The sequence below is a fragment of the Scyliorhinus canicula genome, chromosome 16 (genome assembly GCF_902713615.1).
Source record: "Scyliorhinus canicula chromosome 16, sScyCan1.1, whole genome shotgun sequence".
NCBI classification, from domain to species: domain Eukaryota; kingdom Metazoa; phylum Chordata; class Chondrichthyes; order Carcharhiniformes; family Scyliorhinidae; genus Scyliorhinus; species Scyliorhinus canicula.
In genome coordinates, this window is record NC_052161.1 from 92,483,705 (window position 1) to 92,506,901 (window position 23,197).

Genomic DNA, 23,197 nt, shown 5'->3' on the forward strand with positions numbered 1-23,197 from the left:
CCACTTTCCATTCCTATCCACTGCACACAATCATAAAAGATCCAAACCCCTGACCATTAACTTCGCCTGTGCACAATCCCTATGGTCCCAAACCCCACCATTCACTCCCATTGTGCACAATCCCAAACGACTAAACTCCTTTCTGCTATCTCTTACTGAGCACACAATCCCAACCTGCACAAACTCTTTCCATTTGCTCATAATGTGTACAATCCCAATGGACCCAAATACCTTCCCGTTTGGTCCCATTGAACCCAAAACCCTTCCCGTTCACTCCCTCTATACAATTCCAATGGTACCAAACTCCTTTTTGTTCACTCACACTGCACACAATCCAAATGGATCCCTCCACCTTCCCATTTCTCCCACTGTCTACCATCTCAAAGGACCCAAAACCCTTCTCATTCAATCTCACTGTACACAATCCCAATAGATTCAAATCACTTACCATTTACTCCCACTTTTTATGGGCCCGGGTTTAGAAAACTCCAAAGTATATCATAGAGTTCACCTGACCTGCAACTGATTATCGAAGATCTCAAGGGCCTGCCTTTCAGGTGTTATTCAACAGAGGCCTTAAGCACTTTTAATCAAAAACATCTACGAATTTATTTAACATTTTTCTAAACACACACAGTAAGCATTTTTCTCAACTACAAACATAAATACCCCACACAGCTACAGTAAACTATGTATCACCCTTAATAAATTTCCCCTTTAACTGTTCCAATTTAATAACAACATCCCATAAACCAGAAACCCCTTTTCAAAGGTGTGGCCCAGCACATAGCACTCAAGACCTGGTATGGATGCTCTTATTGCCTTTCCAAAACAGCAGGCTTGAATTCCTTCCAGAAAGCAATTGTTTATTTTCAATTATCAAGCAATCTGGAAACATCTTTTAAACTGAAGATAGAGAAACACTTCTTTCCAACCCGCGCAATACAAAACCAGGACAAACACAAAGCGAAGGAAAAACACAGTACCACAGACCAGCTCCACCCACACAATTACATCACTGAAACCATGTGATAGACAGAAACATTTCTTAAAGGGACACTCCTGTGACACAGTGTACACAATCCCAATGGACCCAAACTACTTCCCGTTTGCTCTCACTGTACACAGTCCCAACGGACCCAAACCCCTTCCCATTCACTCATAATACACAATTCCAATGGACCCAAACCCCTTCCAATTCACTCACATGTACACAATTCCAATGGACCCAAACCCATTAACATTCACTACCATTGTAACAACCCCAATGGATCCAAACCACTTACTATTCACTCTCACTGCACCAATTCCAGTGGACCCATATCCCTTACCTTTCATTTCCCCTGTATACAATCCCAATGGAACCAAACGCCTTCTCTTTCACTTCACCTGCATACATTCCCAATGGATCCAAAGATCTTCCTGCTCACTCCCTCTATACACAATCCCAATAAACCCAAAAACCTTATCGTTCACTCCCATTGTACACAATTCCAAAAGATGCAAACCCCTTCCCATTCACTCCCACTCTACACAATCCGAATGGACCCAATACCTTCCCGTCCATTCCCACTGTACACAATCTCAATGGAACCAAATCCCTTCCCGTTCACTCTCCCTGCATACAATCCCAATGGATCCAAATCCCTTCCCATTCACTCTCACTGTATACAATCCAATTGAATCCAACCCCATTCCCATTCATTCCCACTGTACACAACCCCAATAGACCAAACCCCTTCCCATTGATTCCCATTCTACACAATCCTAATGGACCCAAAACTTTTCCCCTCCATTCGCATTGCACACAATCCCAATGGATCTAAACCTCTTACTATTCACATCCCCTGTATGCAATCCCAATGGAACCAAACTCCTTCCCATTCACTCCAACTGTGTCCAATCCCAATGGACTGAAACTCCTTCCCGTTCCCTCCCTCTGTACACAAAAGCGATGAACCCAAACCGTTTCCCATTCACTCCCACTGTACACAATCCCAATGGAGCCAAACCTCTTCCCAGCTGATTGTGATCCGTATTTACCTAATTTTTCTTGCCGGACACCACAAGTTCAAGGATAGAGTAATCTTCCCCTCAGGAATCGATCTCTGACAGGTTGTACAAACAGCTTGAGATGGATCCGACCCAATCGACCCAAATCCATTCCTGTTCACTCCCACTGGACACAATCCCAAATAATCCAAACATCTGCCCATTTGCTCACATGTACACAACCCCAATGGGCCCAAACCCCTTCCCGTCTTCCAATCTACACAATCCCAGTGGAGCCAAACCTTTTCTGAGCTGATTGTTTGTGATCCGTATTTACCTCATTTTTCTTGCTGGACACCACAAGTTCAAGGACAGAGTAATCTTCCCCCCAGGAATCGATCTCTGACAGGTTGTACAAACAGCTTGAGATGGGTCCGAATGCCCATTGGACCAACCTTCGCTTGTTCATCAGGTGCTGAAACATCTACAAAACAATTCACTTTAAATCATTGTCATTCATGTTGACCTTTAGAACTTTCACCCCACATTCTGACACTTCACCCTCCCGACCCTTCACTCTCCCTGATGCTTCACTCTCCCCTGACCCTTCACCCTCACGCTGACCCTTCACCCTCAGACTGACATTTCACCCTCAGCCTGACCCTTAACCCTCACACTTTCCTTTCCCCCTCAGGCTGACCCTTCAATCTCATCCTGAACCTTCACCCTCACCCTGAACTTTCACCCTGACCCTGAGCCTTCACCCTGACCCTGTCCTTTCACCTCGACCCTGTCTCTTCAACATTACCTAGACCCTGAGCTGTTGAAAAGTGAGAGAGATGGTCCATAATTTAGACTTCAAACCACATATACAAATGTTCTCATACAAATATCACCTCATTTGTACACTTTCTCACACACTTACACACACTGACACACACATATAATCTTTCTCACAAACACAACATGCTCGCACTCTCAAACACATAGTGGGCAGTATTCTCATTGTCTGACGCGAAATTGGGAAACGCGATTGGGTGGAGAATCACTTCCGATGCCAAAATCACAGCGGGAATCGATTTGATGCCAAATAGCAATTCCCTGTCACCTCAACAGCGGTGTCAGTGAAGTCCAGGAATGCAAGTACAGTAAACACCGTTTGCATGTGTCATTAGCGGGCTCGAACCAGTATTCTCCGGGACCTCCGCAACTCTCCGCCACCAATGGGCCGAGACACACTCACACACAGACACACACAGATACACAAACAGATACACACAGACACGCACACAGATACACAAACAGATACACACAGACACGCACACAGATACACAAACAGGCACACACAGACACGCACACTGATACACAAACAGACAGACAGACAGACAGACACACTCACAGATGCACACACACACAGGCACACACACAGATACACAGACACACACAGACATGCACACAGATACACAAACAGACACACACAGACACGCACACAGATACACAAACAGACAGACAGACAAACACACTCACAGAAACACACACTGCCACATACACAGACAGACACACAAATACACAGACACAAACAGACAGACACACTTACACAGACACGCAGATCGAGACACACACACAGTTATGCATACAAAGACACACAGACAGACACACATACATAGACACACAGCGACAGACAGATACACTCACAGACACACACAGAGACACGCACATACATACACACAAACAAATACATGTACAGACACACACATAGACACACAGACTCACACACATGTGCAGACACACAGGTACAGACACGCACTGGGACACACAGGCACACAAACACAGACAGACACACATACACAGAGACACACAGACGCACACAGAGATACACATACATAGATACACAAACGGACACCCCCCCCCCACACACACAGATACACAGCAACACAGACATACAGGTGCACAGATACAGACATGCATACACACACAGACAGACACACAGATACACAGATACAGACACACAGATACAGACATACATACATAAAGACACACACATAGAAACAGTCACACAGACACACACACAGATATACACACATACAAATACCCAGATGTAAACATACCCACAGACACACAAATATGCACACAGACATATACACAAACACAGAGGTACAGATACACACACTGATACACACGCAGACACACACTGACAGACACACATACATAAACACAAACACAAAAACTCACAGATAAACACACAGATGCAGACATACAGATACACAAACAGACACATGCACAAACAGACAGGCACAGATACACATAGACAGTCACACACAAACGCACTCATATAGACACAGATACACACACACTTACAGACGCACACTCAAGCACACGCACAGACACACAAACATACATACACAAACACGTACATAGACACACACAGACAGACACAGATACACAGATACACGGACACACAGATACAGACACACCCACATACGTACACAGACATGCAGATACGAGCAAACATACGTAGACATGCACAGACTCACACACATGCAGAGACACATAGGCACACACAACACACACACATAGTCACACAAACAGACAATCAGGCATACACAGACAGATACAGATACAGACAGATACAGACACAAACACCCAGACGCACACACATACACAAACACACAGACACATAAAGACAGACACACACTCAGATACACAGACACACACATGCATTCACAGACGCACACACAGACAGACACACTTACACAGCACGGTAGCATTGTGGATAGCACAATTGCTTCACAGCTCCATGGTCCCAGGTTCGATTCCGGCTTGGGTCACTGTCTGTGCAGAGTCTGCACATCCTCCCCGTGTGTGCGTGGGTTTCCTCCGGGTGCTCTGGTTTCCTCCAACAGTCCAAAGATGTGCAGGTTAGGTGCATTGGCCATGATAAATTTCCCTTAGTGTCCAAAATTGCCCTTAGTGTTGGTTGGGTTACTGGGTTATGGGGATAGGGTGGAGATGTTGACCTTGGGTAGGGTGCTCTTTCCAAGAGCCAGTGCAGACACGATGGGCCGAATGGCCTCCTTCTGCACTGTAAATTCTATGTAAGTCTATGTAAGACACACACAGACACACAAACAGAGGCACACACGGACACACACAGATAAATACACAAAAAACACATGCATAGACACACACACTAACACAGACACACAGATACAGACACACACAGGCACACTAACACAGACACACACAGTCAAACCTACATAGAGGCACGCAGACAGACACACACCCACATAGATACAGACACACACACACACAGTCATACACACACAGATACAGACACACACACATATACAGACCTAGACAAACAGACACACACCCACACACAGATACACGGACACAGACAGATCCACACACAGACACATAGTTACACAGATGCAGACACACACAGACATAAGCACACAGTCATACACATATACACATACACACAGATACACACACACACATACACAGACACACACAGACCCAGACAAATAGGCACATACGCACACAGATACACAGACACAGACAGATGCACAGACAGACTCACAGACACACAGATACACAGATATAGACATGCACACAGACACAGGCATACAGACACATGCAGACCCAGTCAGACAGACACACACCTTCACACAGATACACAGACAGTAGAACAGGCAGACGCACAGATACAGACGCAAGCACATACACAGACACATGCACGGACACAGACACACATACATACAGACACACACACATGGACACATGCATACACACATGCACAGGCACATGCACAGATACACACGCATACAGACACACACACACAACCAGAAACATGCAGACACATGCACAGAAATGGACACCCACAGACAGACATATGCATGTAGAGACACATGCACAGACAAACACACATATAGGCACACATGCACAGACACACAAGCAGGGACACATGCGCAGTCACAAACACACACACATAGAGACATACCACAGACACACAAGGATACACACACGCACAGATATACACAGTTACATACGCAAACAGACACACATGCAGACACATGCAGAGATACAGACACACACACATGGACACACATATAGAGCCACGGAAGCACATACAGACATGCAAGGACAGACAAACCCAAGGACACACACACACACAAAAGCACAGAGGCAGACATGTGCACAGACACACACAGGCACATACACCAACACATATATAGGCACACATGCACCAACACTCGCACAGGCATACATGCATACAGATACAGGCACAGACCCAGAAACATGCATAGCCACATGCAGAGACACAGACAAGCATACAGGCACACAGGCAGTCACATGCACCATACTGACACACGCACAGGCACACCACATGCACACACAGACACACACATCTGCAGTCACACATGCACAGACACAAATATAGACACAACCACAGAGACACACGTGCAATGACTAACACACGCACAGAGACACTCACACACAAGGCCACACACATAAAAACACATGCATGCATAGACACGCGCAAGGATGCACACATCACACACACAGGCACACATGAATACAGACATGCATAGACTCAGAAACACATACAGATACACACGCGCACATACAGACACACATGCACAGACACACATAAGCATAGACAGACACACACATGAACAGACACACACACAGACACAGATACACATAGAAGCACATATGCACACACACATGCACACACAGAGGCAGACAGGCACACAGATAGACACAGACGCACAGCCACATGCACAGACACAAACACACATACAAGGACACATACTTATACACACACACACGCGCGCACAGACACAAACCCATGTGAGGACACACGGATGCACACATCTATCCACAGACACACAGGCACAGAAAAACACTGACACACGCCTGGCCACAGACACACATACAGACACATACAGTCACACACATGCACAGATGCACAAACTGTCACACACACACACACATGCACATCTCTATGTCTAGCCTACTCACCACAATGTTCCCTTCTACAGCAGCCAGTTTAATTGGTGTCAGCCCTTCCGCATTTGGAATCATTTCAGCCGTGATCCCATTCTCAGGCTCATCAAACGATTGGATGAAGTCATAGATCTGGCATGCAAAGGTTTTATTTGGTTGAAGGGTGAGGATATGTAGAACTGTATTACCTGGAGAAAGAGGAGAAATAAGTCTCAATTTGAAACAGCTGTTAATGTTCCTTAAGTTATTGCAAAGGACCCAAACCCCTTCCCATTCACACCCACTGAACACAATCCCAATGGACCTATACCCTTCCCATTCACTCCCACTGTACACAATCCCAATGGACCTATACCCTTCCCATTCACTCCCACTGTACACAATCCCAATGGACCTAGACCCTTCCCATTCACTCCCACTGTACACAATCCCAATGGACCTATACCCTTCCCATTCACTCCCACTGTACACAATCCCAATGGACCTATACCCGTCCCATTCACTCCCACTGTACACAATCCCAATGGACCTATACCCTTCCCATTCACTCCCACTGTACACAATCCCAATGGACCTATACCCCTCCCATTCACTCCCACTGTACACAATCCCAATGGACCTATACCCATCCCATTCACTGCCACTGTACACAATCCCAATGGACCTATACCCATCCCATTCACTCCCACTCTGCACAATCCCAATGGACCTATACCCTTCCCATTCACTCCCACTGTACACAATCCCAATGGACCTATACCCTTCCCATTCACTCCCACTCTGCACAATCCCAATGGACCTATACCCCTCCCATTCACTCCCACTGTACACAATCCCAATGGACCTATACCCTTCCCATTCACTCCCACTGTACACAATCCCAATGGACCTATAGCCTTCCCATTCACTCCCACTGTGCACAATCCCAATGGACCTATACCCGTCCCATTCACTCCCACTGTCCACAATCCCAATGGACCTAGACCCTTCCCATTCACTCCCACTGTCCACAATCCCAATGGACCTATACCCGTCCCATTCACTCCCACTGTCCACAATCCCAATGGAACTAGACCCTTCCCATTCACTTCGACTGTCCACAATCCCAATGGACCTATACCCATCCCATTCACTCCCACTGTACACAATCCCAATGGACCCAAACTCCTTCCCATTCACACCCACTGTCCACAATCCCAATGGACCTAGACCCTTCCCATTCACTCCCACTGTACACAATCCCAATGGATCTATACCCTTCCCATTCACTCCCACTGTACACATTCCCAATGGACCTATACCCGTCCCATTCACTCCCACTGTACACAATCCCAATGGACCTATACCCTTCCCATTCACTCCCACTGTCCACAATCCCAATGGACCTATACCCGTCCCATTCACTCCCACTGTCCACAATCCCAATGGAACTAGACCCTTCCCATTCACTTCGACTGTCCACAATCCCAATGGACCTATACCCATCCCATTCACTCCCACTGTACACAATCCCAATGGACCCAAACTCCTTCCCATTCACACCCACTGTCCACAATCCCAATGGACCTAGACCCTTCCCATTCACTCCCACTGTACACAATCCCAATGGATCTATACCCTTCCCATTCACTCCCACTGTACACATTCCCAATGGACCTATACCCGTCCCATTCACTCCCACTGTACACAATCCCAATGGACCTATACCCTTCCCATTCACTCCCACTGTACACAATCCCAATGGACCTATACCCGTCCCATTCACTCCCACTGTCCACAATCCCAATGGACCTATACCCCTCCCATTCACTCCCACTGTCCACAATCCCAATGGACCTAGACCCTTCCCATTCACTCCCACTGTCCACAATCCCAATGGACCTATACCCATCCCATTCACTCCCACTGTACACAATCCCAATGGACCTAGACCGTTCCCATTCACTCCCACTGTACACAATCCCAATGGACCTAGACCCTTCCCATTCACTCCCACTGTACACAATCCCAATGGACCTAGACCCTTCCCATTCACTCCCACTGTACACAATCCCAATGACCCAAACCCCGTCCAATTCACTCCCACTGTACACAATCCCAATGGACTCAAATCCCTTCCCATTCACTCCCACTGTACACAATCCCAATGGACCTAGACCCATCCCATTCACTCCCACTGTACACAATCCCAATGGACCTAGACCCTTCCCATTCACTCCCACTGTACACAATCCCATTGGACCTAGACCCTTCCCATTCACTCCCACTGCACAAATTCCAAAGGCCACAAACCCCTTACCATTCTATCCCATTGGACACAATCCCAATGGATCCAAACCCCTTCCCATTCACTCCACCTGTGCACAATCCAAATGGACGCTCATCCCTTACCATTCACCCATTGTACACATTCCCGATGACCACAAACCTCTTCCGGTTCACCCCCACTGTGCACACTCCCAATGGAGCCAAACACCTTCCCGTTCACTCCCTCTGTACACAATCCCAATGGAGCCAAACACCTTCCCATTCACTCCCTCTGTACACAATCCCAATGGAGCCAAACTCCTTCCCGTTCACTCCCTCTGTACACAATCCCAATGGAGCCAAACCCCTTCCCATTCACTCCCTCTGTACACAATCCCAATGGAGACAAACCCCTTCCCGTTCATTCAAACTGTACACATATCCCAATGGAGCCAAACCCCTTCCCGCTCATTCCTACTGTATACAATCCCAATGGAGCCAAACCCCTTCCCATCCACTCCCACTGTACTCAATCCCAATGAAGCCAAACCCCTTCCCATTCATGCCAACTGTACACATATCCCAATGGAGCCAATCCCCTTCCCGCTCATTCCCACTGTACACAATCCCAGTGGAGCCAAACCCCTTCCCATCCACTCCCACTGTACTCAATCCCAATGGAGCCAAACCCCTTCCCATTCACTCCCAATATACTCAATCCCAATGGAGCCAAACCCCTTCCCCTTCACTCCCTCTGTTCATAAAGCCAATGGTCCTGAGCTCCGTCTGGGTCTCTCCTGATGTTCACACTGCCAGCTGAGGCCCGGTCCCTGACACATACCCAGTGAATCCACAGCTTTGATGTCAGCACCGCTCTGGATCAATAACCGGATAATTTCTTCATTCCCAACACAAGCAGCAAATGACAGAATATGTTCCCCTGGATGGGAAAAACAGAGTTTGACTGAGAGATAGTCCAATGTGTTCATCCTCCCATTGTTCCCCATTCCTTCATCCCTCCAAATCATTTCTACCCTCCCTCTCTCCCAATCCTTCCCCCTCTCTTGGATTTGTTTATTGTCACGTGTAACGATGTGCAGCGGAAAGTATTGTTTTGCGTACAGTCCAGACATATCATTCCATACATGAAAAAAAAATAGGTCATACATAAATGCACAATGTAAATACATAGACACAGACATCAGGTGAAGTATATGGAGTGTAGTATTACTCAGTAGAGAGGATGTGTGGAGAGATCTGATCAGTCCTTAAGAGAGTCATTTAGAAATCTGGTAACAGCGGGGAAGAAGCTGAGGTGAAATTCTCCGACCCCCCGCAGGGTCGGAGAATCGCCCGGGGCCGGCGTAAATCCCTCCCCCGCCGTGGCCGGATTTCTCCGCCACCCAGAAATTGGCGGGAGCGGGAATCGCGGCGCGCCGATCGGCGAGCCCCCCGCGGCGATTCTCCGGCCCGCGATGGGCCGAAGTCCCGCCGCTGAGAGGCAAATCCCGCCGCCGTGGTTTCAACCACCTCTGGTGGCGGCGGGATTGGCGGTGCGAGCGGGCCCCGGAGTCCTGGGGGGGGGGGGGGGGGTGCGGGGCAATCAGACCCCGGGGGGTTCCCCCACGGTGGCCAGGCCTGCGATCGGGGCCCACCGATCGGCAGGCGGGCCAGTGCTGTGGGGGCACTCTTTTTCTCCCGCCGCCACCACGCCTCCACCATGGCGGAGGCGGAAGAGAACCCCCCTACTGTGCATGCGCCGGTGGTGATGTCAGCGGCCGCTGACGCACCGGTGCATGCGCGAACCGGCGAAGGCCTTTCGGCCAGCCCCGGCGCCGGGCGCCGGTTTTGGTGCCAGTCGGTGTGGCGCCAACCGCTCCGGCGCAGGCCTAGCCCCTAAGGGTGCGGAATTTGGCAAGGCCCGGCGCTGGAGTGGTTGGCGCCACTCCGCTATGCCGGGACCCCCCGCCCCGCCGGGGAGAATCCCGGCCCTGCTTTTGAATTTGTTCGTGCGTGTTGTCAGACTTCTGTATCTCTTGCCCAATGGAAGAAGTTGGAAGAGTGAATAAGCCGGGTGGGCGGGGTCTTTGATTATGCTGCCTGCTTTCCCCAGGCAGCGGGAGGTGCAGACAGAGTCAATGGATGGGATGCATGTTCAGGTGATGGACTGGGTGTGTTCACGACTCTGAAGTTTCTTATGGCCTTGGGCCAAGCAGTTGCCATACCAGGCTGTGATGCAGCCAGATAGGATGCTTTCTAGAGTGCATCTGTAAAAGTTAGTAAAAGTCAATATGGACATGGAAAGTATAGGCGCTGTTGTGCTTTCTTGGTTGTAGCGTTGACATGTGTGGAACAGGATAGATTGTTGGTGTAGTGCACACATAGGAATTTGAAGCTGTCAACCATGACCACCTCGGCACCATTGATGCAGACAGGGGTGTGTACAATACTTTGTTTCCTGAAGTCGATGACCAGCTCTTTAGTTTTGCTGGCATTGAGGGCGAGATTGTTGTCGTTACACCACTCCACTAGGTTCTCTATCTCCCTCCTGTACTCTGAATCATCGATGTTTGCGATCCAACCCGTTGTCTCATCAGAAAACCTGCAGATGGAGTTGGAGCCAAACTGTGCCACGCAGTCGTGTGTGTACAGGGAGTATAATAGGGGGCTAAGTACTCAGCCTTGCGGGGTCCCAGTATTGAGGACTATCATGGAGGCGGTGTTGTTGTTTATTCTTATTGATTGTGATCTATGGTCAGGAAGTCAAGGATCCAGTTGCAGATGGAGGAGCCAAAAGCTTTGGAGCTTTGATATGAGCTTGGCTGGGATGATGGTGTTGAAGGCGGAGCTGTAGTCAATGATAAGGAATTTGACGTAGGCGTCCTTGTTGTTGAGATGCTCCAGGGATGAGTGGAGGGCCAGGGAGATGGCGTCTGCTGTGGACCGGTTGTGACGGTATGCAAATTGCAGTGGATCTAGGCATTTTGGGAGTATGGAATTGATGTGCCTCTTGACCAACCTCTTGAACCACTTCATAACGATTGATGTCAAGGCCACCGGACGACAGTCGCTGAGGCACGTTGCCTGGTTGTTCTTTGGCACTGGCCTGATGGTAGTCTTCTTGAAGCAGGTGGGGACCTCGGAGTGGAGTGGGGAGAGGAAGACGTCCGTGAATACATCCGCCAGATGGTCCACGCAGGATCTGAGTGCACAACCAGGGACCCCATCTGACCTGTCACTTTGCGAGGGTTCACTTTCAAGAAGGCCGATCTGTAATCGGAAGCTGTAACGGTTGGTATGGGTGTGTCTGAGGCTGCTGGGGCAGTTGACAATGGTTTCCTGCTCGAACCAAGCATAGAATGCATTGAGTTCTTCAGGGAGGGATGTGCTGCTGTCAGCGATTCTACTTGGCTTTGATTTGTAGCCCGTTATGTTTTCAAAGCCTTGCTACAATTGATGAGAATCCGTGACATTAGTCTGTGACTTTAGTTTGGTCTGATATTGTCTCTTGGTATCCCTGATGACTTTGCGCACGTCGTACCTGATTTCCTGTATGGGCCAGGGTCGCCTGACTTGAATACCTCAGACATGGCCTTCACTAGGGAGTCAATCTCTTGATTAAGCCATGGTTTCTGGTTGGAGAGTGCATGTACTATCAGATTTGGCACACAGTCCTCTACACACTTGCTGATACAGTCTGTAACAGTGATGACATACTTGTTTAGGTTGGTCGCTGAGCTCTTAAGTATGGACCAGACCACTGACTCCAAGCAGTCACGTCGGAGCTCTTCTGTTGCCTCAGCGGCACTTCACAGTTAGGGATTCCAGGTCCGGGGAGCAGACGGCCACCAGGGTCGCCACATCTGAGCACCAGGAGGAGTTGATGAGGAGGCAAACCCTTCGCTTTGCCTGATGACACCGTGCATTCTATCCGGTGTATTGAGAAGCCTTCAGGTTGTACAGCATAGTCCGGTGAGGCAGAGATGAGCCATGTCTCTGTGAAACAGAGCAAACTTACTTCCCTCTGAGAGGTAAGTCTGGCGTTCTCTCTCGTTCTCCCTAAATCACTCACTCACTCTCTCCGCCAATCATTCACTTTCTTTATCTCTCTCCCCCACTCCTTCTCTCTCCCTGAATCCTTCTCTCTCAATTCTTAGCTCTCTGAATCCTTCGCTGGTCTCTCTCCCAATTCTTCTCTTTCTCAATCACGCAGTGGTTAGCACTGCTGCTTCATACCGCCAGCGTCCAGGTTCGATTCCCGGCTTGGGTCACTGTCTATGCGGAGTCTGTACATTCTCCCCGTGTCTGCGTGGGTTTCCTCCGGGTGCTCCGATTTCCTCCCACAAGTCTCGAAAGACGTGCTGCTAGGTGAATTGGACATTCTGAATTCTCCCTCAGTGTCCCCGAACAGGCGCCGGAATGTGGTGACTCGGGGCTTTTCACAGTAACTTCATTGAGGGCGGATATCCCATTGTAATTGATGAGCCCACAGAAAGAGCGGAGTTCGATGCAAAGGATGGGAGGCTGCCAGATGGCTCACACTTTGTCTTCCACTGGGTGAAGGCCGTGCCTTTTTCAACTCACTGGACAAACTGATTTAGGCTCTTCGATGGCAGGGGTGGGAGAGAGGGAGGGGGTGGTGGTGGGGGGGGGGGGGGGGGGGGGGGGACAATGCAAGGATCTCAAAGAGAATGAGATCCATGGGGAGCTTAGACCTCCCAAACCTGCAATATGACCATTGGACAGCGACCGCAGAGAGAGGACTGGGTGGATAAAGGAGCCAGAAGCTGAGTGGGTGCTCATGGAGGAGGGTTCCTGGAAAGAGATCTCCCTCCAGGCCCAGTCACAACGGCACTCCCTGTGGTGAATATGATTCACACTATATATAGTTGCCAATATCACTCCATGTATATGTTCATTATCTACCCCTTGTAAGTGCAGTTGCACTATCCGACCACCAGGGGGAGTCGCTCTGGGAGTACGCGAGAGTTTGTACTGGGCTCCTCCCTTGGCTCCGCCCAGGATTCCTCCCCTGGGACCGATGTACAAAGATCAGTGCCTTAGAGCCAGCCTGCCATTTCACCTGAAGTTCAACGACAAATAGGCTGGCTCTATTGTAAGTGTATTAAAGCCTCTGTTCAGATCCAACTACACGTGTTCGCTGAATTGATGGTTCCATCACTCCCATCCCCACCTAATAAATATTCAATGAGCCCTGCCTAGGGAGCAACACTCCAGTCATGGAACTAACTGCGACAGCATTTCGGGCTGACCGAAATGTCCGATAAAGCCCCCATCTGCAACAACCACAGATTCACGCCGGCGACCATGGACGCTACCTTCAAAGGGTGGAGGCAGGACGGGGGTGTGCTGACAGTTAGGGATGTTTACACCAACAACAGGTTAACAACAGGTCGAAGATCTGACAGAAAGATTTCAGCTGACGGGGGAAAACAGATTCAGGTACCTAAAACTCAAAAACATCTTACGAAAGGGAACAAAGACGTTCCTGCGACCACCACAGCAATCATTGCTAGAGGACCTGCTGGACACGGGCATCTTATGTAAAGGGAACGACGGTGACATGTACGGGCGACTGCTAAGTGGGGTAAATATCCAACTGGTTGAGACAAGGGAGAATTGGGACTTGGGGTTTGAAATAGGGTGCAGACTCTGGAGCGAAGCACTGCATAGGGTCAACTCCACCTCCACATGCACAAGGCTCAGCCTAATGCAGCTAAAAGTGGTGCACAAAGCACCCCGACCCAGAACTCGAATGAACAAGTTCTTCCTGGAGATGGAGGACAGATGCAAATGGTGCCAAGAAGGCCCGGCCAACCATGTCCACATGTTCTGGTCTTGCCCCAGGCTTGCTGAGTTCTGGCTTCTTTGAGGCAATGCCCAAAGTGGTGGGGTTGAGGTTGGACGCGTGCCCGAAAGTGGCAGTCTTCGGGGTATCAGACCAGCCAGATCTATTCAAGGGGAGGAGGGCCAACGCCCTTTCCTTTGCCTCCCTGATCGACTGCCGGAGAAATCCTGCTCGGCTGGTGGTCAGCAGCACCACCCAAAGCTGCAGACTGGCTGTTCCGACCTATCAGAATCTCTCCAAATGGTAAAATTGAATTTGCCATCCTGGGGTCGGAAGATGGCTTCCACAAAACGTGGGAGCCATTCACTTGGTTGTTGACCTGTTTGTAGCCAACAACTATGAAGCCAAAGATTAGGAGGGGGTAGCTACGACCCAGTAAGGAAGGGGGAGTGTGGGGGAGGGGGAACAAGTGGGAACCTGAACCAAAGGGAAAAAAAGCAAAGAGAAAACTATTGGGATGTGGAAAGCAGGGGACCACAATTACTACGGCAAACACTGCAAGGAAGAAATAAGAGAAAAGGAAGGGGAAACTGTGATGTAAATAGTCAAAACCCATCTACGTGCAAATAGTTCTAGTTTTACTTCTTATATTCTCTTGTTTAACTTCCATTGTTTGTTCATATTTATATTTGTTTTGAATGCCAACGCTTTGTAACTCAATAGTGCGAGACATTGATCAGATTGGCTGTCCATTGCTCTCTTCAACAATTGCTTAACCAATTGTTAAAGCGAGCACTTTTCCAGGAGACACATCCGGAGTGAGACTCATACAGAGTGGGAGATTTAAACTTGGTAATTTGGTCCAGTGAGGTAATTCGGTGCAGAGTGTGAGGAGGTGCTTTTTAACCCTGGTAAGTAACTGGTAAGTAGTCTCTCTTTTTCTTTTCATTGTCTAATTTATTTATTTTTATTTTGAAATTCTAGTTGTTTAAGTTTACCAAGGGTTTAAGACATGACAGGAGATCCCAGACCCGTGTCATGCTCCTCGTGTGCGATGTGGGAGCTCAGGGACACGTCCACTGTCCCTGGCTCCTTCATGTGCAAGAAGTGTGTTCAGTTGCAGCTCTTGTTAGACCGCTTGACGGCTCTGGAGCTGCGGATGGACTCACTTTGGAGCATCCGCGATGCTGAGGAGGTCGTGGATAGCACGTTTAGCAAGTTGGTCACACCGCAGGTGAAGGTTACTGAGGGAGATAGAAAATGGGTGACCAAAAGAAAGAGCAAGAGTAGGAAGGCAGTGCAGGTGTCCCCTGCGGTCATCTCCCTGCAAAACAGATATACCGCTTTGGATACTGTTGAGGGAGATGGCTCACCAGGGGAAGGCAGCAGCAGCCAGGTTCATGGCACCGTGGCTGGCTCTGCTGCACAGCAGGGCAGGAAGAAAAATGGCAGGGCTATAGTGATAGGGGACTCGATCGTAAGGGGAATAGACAGGCGGTTCTGTGGACGCAATCGAGACTCCAGGATGGTATGTTGCCTCCCTGGTGCAAGGGTCAAGGATGTCTCGGAGCGGCTGCAGGACATTCTGGGGGGGGGGGAGGGTGAACAGCCAGCTGTCGTGGTGCACATAGGCACCAACGATATAGGTAAAAAACGGGATGAGGTCCTACAAGCGGAATTCAGGGAGTTAGGAGTTAAACTAAAAAGTAGGACCTCAAAGGTAGTAATCTCAGGATTGCTACCAGTGCCACGAGCTAGTCAGAGTAGGAATGTCAGGATAGATAGGATGAATGCGTGGCTCGAGAGATGGTGCAAGAGGGAGGGATTCAAATTCCTGGGGCATTGGGACCGCTTCTGGGGGAGGTGGGACCAGTACAAACCGGACGGTCTGCACTTGGGCAGGACTGGAACCGATGTCCTAGGGGGGGTGTTTTCTAGAGCTGTTGGGGAGGGTTTAAACTAATGTGGCAGGGGGATGGGAACCAATGCTGGAAGTTGGAAGGTAGTAAAACAGGGACAGAAACAAAAGGAAGTAAGGGGAAAAGTGCAAGGCAGAGAAGACATAGTCAGAAATCCATAAGGGCGACAGTACAAGGTACAGTGACTGAGTGAATAGGCCCAGTAATAACAAAAGGAATAAAACTGGAGATGTTAAGATTCAAAACAGAGGTAAAAAAACCAACATAAGTGTACTTTACCTGAATGCTTGTAGTATTCGGAATAAAGTAAATGAGTTGGTGGCACAAATCATCGTAAATGACTATGATTTAGTGGCCATTACTGAAACATGGTTAAAGGATGGTCACGACTGGGAGTTAAATATCCGAGGGTATCAAACTATTCGGAAGGACAGAGTGGATGGTAAGGGAGGTGGTGTTGCTCTGTTATTTAAGGATGACATCCGGGCAATAGTAAGGGATGACATCGGTGCTATGGAGGATAAGGTTGAATCCATTTGGGTGGAAATCAGGAATAGTAAGGCGAAAAAGTCACTGATAGAAGCAGTCTATCGGCCACCAAATAGTAACGAGGTGATGGGGCAGGCAATAAACAAAGAAATAACTGATGCATGTAGAAATGGTACAGCAGTTATCATGGGGGATTTTAATCTACATGTCGATTGGTTTAACCAGGTCGGTCAAGGCAACCGTGAGGAGGAGTTTATAGAATGTATCCGCGATAGTTTACTAGAACAGTATGTAATGGAACCTACGAGGGAACAAGCGGTCCTAGATCTTGTCCTGTGTAATGAGACAGGATTGATTCATGATCTCATAGTTAGGGATCCTCTCGGAAGGAGCGATCACAATATGGTGGAATTTAAAATACAGATGGAGGGTGAGAAAGTAAAATCAAATACTAGTGTTTTGTGTTTAAACAAAGAAGATTACAAGGGGATGAGAGAAGAACTGGCTAAGGTAGACTGGGAGCTAAGACTTTATGGTGGAACAGTTGAGGAACAGTGGAGAACCTTCCAAGCGATTTTTCACAGTGCTCAGCAAAGGTTTATACCAACAAAAAGGAAGGACGGAAGAAAGAGGGAAAATCGACCGTGGATATCTAAGGAAATAAGGGAGAGTATCAAATTGAAGGAAAAAGCATATAAAGTGGCAAAGATTGCTGGGAGATTAGAGGACTGGGAAATCTTTCAGGGGCAACAGAAAGCTACTAAAAAAGCTATAAAGAAGAGTAAGATAGAGTATGAGAGTAAACTTGCTCAGAATATAAAAACAGACAGTAAAAGTTTTTACAAATATATAAGACAAAAAAGAGTGGCTAAGGTAAATATTGGTCCTTTAGAGGATGAGAAGGGAGTTTTAATAATGGGAAATGAGGAAATGGCTGAGGAACTGAACAGGTTTTTTGGGTCGGTCTTCACAGTGGAAGACACAAATAACATGCCAGCGACTGATAGAAATGAGGCTATGACAGGTGAGGACCTTGAGAGGATTGTTATCACTAAGGAGGGAGTGATGGGCAAGCTAATGGGGCTAAAGGTAGACAAGTCTCCTGGCCCTGATGGAATGCATCCCAGAGTGCTAAAAGAGATGGCTAGGGAAATTGCAGATGCACTAGTGATAATTTACCGAAATTCACTAGACTCTGGGGTGGTCCCGGTGGATTGGAAATTAGCAAACGTGACGCCACTGTTTAAAAAAGGAGGTAGGCAGAATGCAGGAAATTATAGGCCAGTGAGTTTAACTTCGGTAATAGGGAAGATGCTGGAATCTATCATCAAGGAAGAAATTGCGAGGCATCTGGATAGAAATTGTCCCATTGGGCAGACGCAGCATGGGTTTGTTAAAGGCAGGTCATGCCTAACTAATTTAGTGGAATTTTTTGAGGACATTACCAATGCAGTAGATAACGGGGAGCCGATGGATGTGGTATATCTGGATTTCCAGAAAGCCTTTGACAAGGTGCCACACAAAAGGTTGCTGCATAAGATAAAGATGCATGGCATTAAGGGTAAAGTAGTAGCATGGATAGAGGATTGGTTAATTAATAGAAAGCAAAGAGTTGGGATAAATGGGTGTTTCTCTTGTTGGCAATCAGTAGCTAGTGGTGTCCCTCAGGGATCCGTGTTGGGCCCACAATTGTTCACAATTTACATTGATGATTTGGAGTTGGGGACCAAGGGCAATGTGTCCAAGTTTGCAGATGACACTAAGATGAGTGGTAAAGCGAAAAGTGCAGAGGATACTGGAAGTCTGCAGAGGGATTTGGATAGGTTAAGTGAATGGGCTCGGGTCTGGCAGATGGAATACAATGTTGACAAATGTGAGGTTATCCATTTTGGTAGGAATAACAGCAAACGGGATTATTATTTAAACGATAAAATATTAAAGCATGCCGCTGTTCAGAGAGACTTGGGTGTGCTAGTGCATGAGTCACAGAAGGTTGGTTTACAAGTGCAACAGGTGATTAAGAAGGCAAATGGAATTTTGTCCTTCATTGCTAGAGGGATGGAGATTAAGACTAGGGAGGTTATGTTGCAATTGTATAAGGTGTTAGTGCGGCCACACCTGGAGTATTGTGTTCAGTTTTGGTCTCCTTACTTGAGAAAAGACGTACTGGCGCTGGAGGGTGTGCAGAGGAGATTCACTAGGTTAATCCCAGAGCTGAAGGGGTTGGATTATGAGGAGAGGTTGAGTAGACTGGGACTGTACTCGTTGGAATTTAGAAGGATGAGGGGGGATCTTATAGAAACATTTAAAATTATGAAGGGAATAGATAGGATAGATGCGGGCAGGTTGTTTCCACTGGCGGGTGACAGCAGAACTAGGGGGCATAGCCTCAAAATAAGGGGAAGTAGATTTAGGACTGAGTTTATGAGGATCTTCTTCACCCAAAGGGTTGTGAATCTATGGAATTCCTTGCCCAGTGAAGCAGTTGAGGCTCCTTCATTACATGTTTTTAAGGTAAAGATAGATAGTTTTTTGAAGAATAAAGGGATTAAGGGTTATGGTGTTCGGGCCGGAAAGTGGAGCTGAGTCCACAAAAGATCAGCCATGATCTAATTGAATGGCGGAGCAGGCTCGAGGGGCCAGATGGCCTACTTCTGCTCCTAGTTCTTATGTTCTTATGTTCTTATGTTAACAAGATGTACACCTTTTTCGGCTTTGCCATTGACTTGTGGGTACAACGGACTCGATGTGAAGTAATTGAAACTATACGTGACTGCGAAGTGTTGCCACACTTTACAGCTAAAACAAGGACCGCTGTCACTCACGACGACTTGAGGAATTCCGTGTCCAGCAAAAATTGACTTGGAAATGAATGAAAGGAAATGAAAATCGCTTATTGTCACAAGTAGGCTTCAAATGAAGTTACTGTGAAAAGCCCCTAGTCACCACATTCCGGCGCCTGTTCGGGGCTGTTCGCCTATGCAGTATTACATTGTTTGCCGTTAAGCTTGACAATAGAGCCATTTCGGAATAGTTTGAAAAATAGTCTTTGATCATTAAATATTTTTCCTCTCGTAGGTGAAAGAGATCCATAGCTATTTTCTGCCATGGTGCCATAGGTAAATTAGATATTTACATAGTTCTCTTGTTTGCTTGCAATGATGTGTCTGGCATGGGTCACAACAACTGACCATCCTGTCAACATCCTGGTTTATACCTGTCCACTAAACAGAGTCACGAGTTCTCCGTTTACACTTCTCAATCCCGAGATGTATCCTCTTTAATACATCCTTGCAAATAGATTGAGGTATTACTATAGTGTTCAAACAAAATACCACTCCATTAATGATACTGAGTTCAGATCTTATATTATAGAACCCCATATATTGAGCTCTGGGCCAGTGTGAGTTGATGTTCTTCATTACCTCTTGAAGAGTTTGATCCTTCCTGGTCTCTTCTTGGGTCTCACGTAGTTTTGTATCTGATACTGGTAGTAGTGTGGAAGTAAGATTGACATGCAGATCTACATCTGCAGCAATTTCAGTACTAATATATTGTATCGCCGCATTTGCCTGGCGTGTAGATGAGATTGAAGTCATAGTGTTGTAACTTCATCGTCAACCTCTGAATGCGCGGAGATATCTGGTTGAGATTTGTTTTGATGATGTTAACAAAAGGATGATGGTCTGTCTCAACTGTGAAAGTTGGAAGCACATAGCCATGGAATTTCTCCAGCTAAACCCAGGTATTCTATTTCGATTTGAGCGTACCTCTGCTCTGTTGCCGTCATGGATTGTGATGCATACGCGACCAGTTTCCAATCATCATGCTCGAGTTGCAGAATAACTATCCCCAGACCATCTTTGGATGCGTCTGATGACACTTTAATCTGCTTAGGTGGGTCAAAAAATGTGAGAACTGGCATGGTGGTTAGTGAAGTCTTGAGCTCCTTCCACTCTTGCTCATGTTGCTCAGTACAAGTGAAATCTGTTGTCTTGTGCAGGAGATCATGTAGATGTGTTGTTTTTGCTGACAGGTGTGGAATGAATTGCCCCATAAAATTGATCACACCCATCACTCTTAAGATGCCTTTCTTGTTGTGTGGTTTTGACATGTTGAGAATTGCTTGGATTTTGTCCTTGTCAGGTGACCTGAGGAAGGAGCAGTGCTCTGAAAGCTAGTGATTTGAAACAAACCTGTTGGACTTCAACCTAGTGTTGTAAGACTTCTCACTGTTTGTTGGTGTGTGAGGAGCTGCAGGAACTTTCCCGCCTTTTAATGGAAGTTTCCCACATTTTTGGAAAAGGAGCAGCAACCGGAGTGCCTTCCTCCAAGAAGATGCCGCCATTACTGAGAAATGTTTCAGAATGCTGGGCTGCTGGCTCGTGAGTCTGATAAATCTCAACTGTTTGTTCCAAAGACAGCTCCGATTCCCTCAGCAACCGTTCCCTCAGCTTATTGCCATTCACACCAAACACAATCTGGAACCTGTCATGGAAGATTCCACCACAGAAAAATTATAGGTTTTAGCATTTAACTTTAAATCAGTGATGAAATGATCTATGGACTCTTCTGTCTTCTGTAAATGTGATCTAAACACATAGCGTTCATAAATTTCATTCTTTCTGGGACTGCAATGCGCATCAAATCTTCGAGTTACTTCATTGAAATTTTTACTCTCTCCATCGTTTGTAAATTTAAACGTATTAAACACAACGATTGATTCAGGCTCTGCCACTGTTAGGTCCATCGCTACCTCACGTGAATCTGATTGATCTCCTAAATTTACTGCAGTAAGAAACAGATTAAATTGTTGGTTAAACACACGCCAGTTGCTGTCCACATTACCATGAAATCTGAGATTCATTGGTGGCTTCAACAACTACATGTTGTTAATTCTGGCAGTCTCCAAAATCTTAAATCTCTGTGGACCTCGTGGAATCCTGACAGTATTTTTTTCAGTGTTTATTACCATCTCATCCTGGTACCAAGTAATGCTCTTGTTGGATGGCCTGATTAATACTACTTGCAGCTAAAACTATAAACTATTTATTAACATGAACTGTGGGTCAATTATATACAAAACAACAAATGAATAAGAGTATTAACATGCATAAACAATGGCTGGGATTCACCGAAATCCTGGCCAGGTGTTGACACCAGCCACAAAACAGGCGCGAGTGACGCCGGCGTCAACAGGCCTCCAGGCCCAGTAATTCTCCTCTTTCTCGGGGTCTAGAATGTTGCCGAAATGCTGTGCACTGCTCCGGTGCCGCGAGCCAGCCTTACATGGCCGGCGCTGGTCCGCACATGCGCGCAATGGCCGTCTTTGGCCGGTCCCCGTGTAACATAGCAGAGCCCTATAGGGTCCCGGCATGGAGTAACATAGACCCCCGCCCACCGAAATTAGCGCGCCCACCATTTGGTTGCCCCCGATCACGGGCATGGCTACCGTGGAGGCCCCCCCCGGAACCGGCTCTCCCCCCACCCCCCCCCCCCCCCACCAGGACGGCCTCCGCAGCCAGAACGCCTAGGTGCCGCCGGGCAGGACCATAGGCAAACGACGCCGGCGGGACTCGTCGAGCGCGGAGAATCGCCTCGGGGACCGCTTTCAACGGCCCCCGACCGGCGTTGGAGCGGTGTGGCGGGATTTGCGCGCCGCCCCAGCAATTCTCCGACCCGGCGCGGGCTCGGAGAATCCCACCCAACTCTCTTCCAGCGCCTGACC

The 23,197-nt window shown here is 47.8% G+C and overlaps 1 protein-coding gene across 1 annotated transcript in view; it reads right to left on the bottom strand.

Annotated features, from left to right (window-relative positions):
- trpv6 (transient receptor potential cation channel, subfamily V, member 6) overlaps nucleotides 1-23,197 on the bottom strand; it is a 99,335-nt gene that overhangs the window by 73,061 nt on the left and 3,077 nt on the right. The window contains exons 3-5 of the mRNA XM_038773786.1: nucleotides 10,094-10,192; nucleotides 7,021-7,193; nucleotides 2,330-2,476 (exon numbers count right to left, since the gene is read on the bottom strand). Coding sequence (XP_038629714.1) covers nucleotides 2,330-2,476; nucleotides 7,021-7,193; nucleotides 10,094-10,192 — 419 coding nt within the window. The remainder of the gene's footprint in view (nucleotides 1-2,329; nucleotides 2,477-7,020; nucleotides 7,194-10,093; nucleotides 10,193-23,197) is intronic.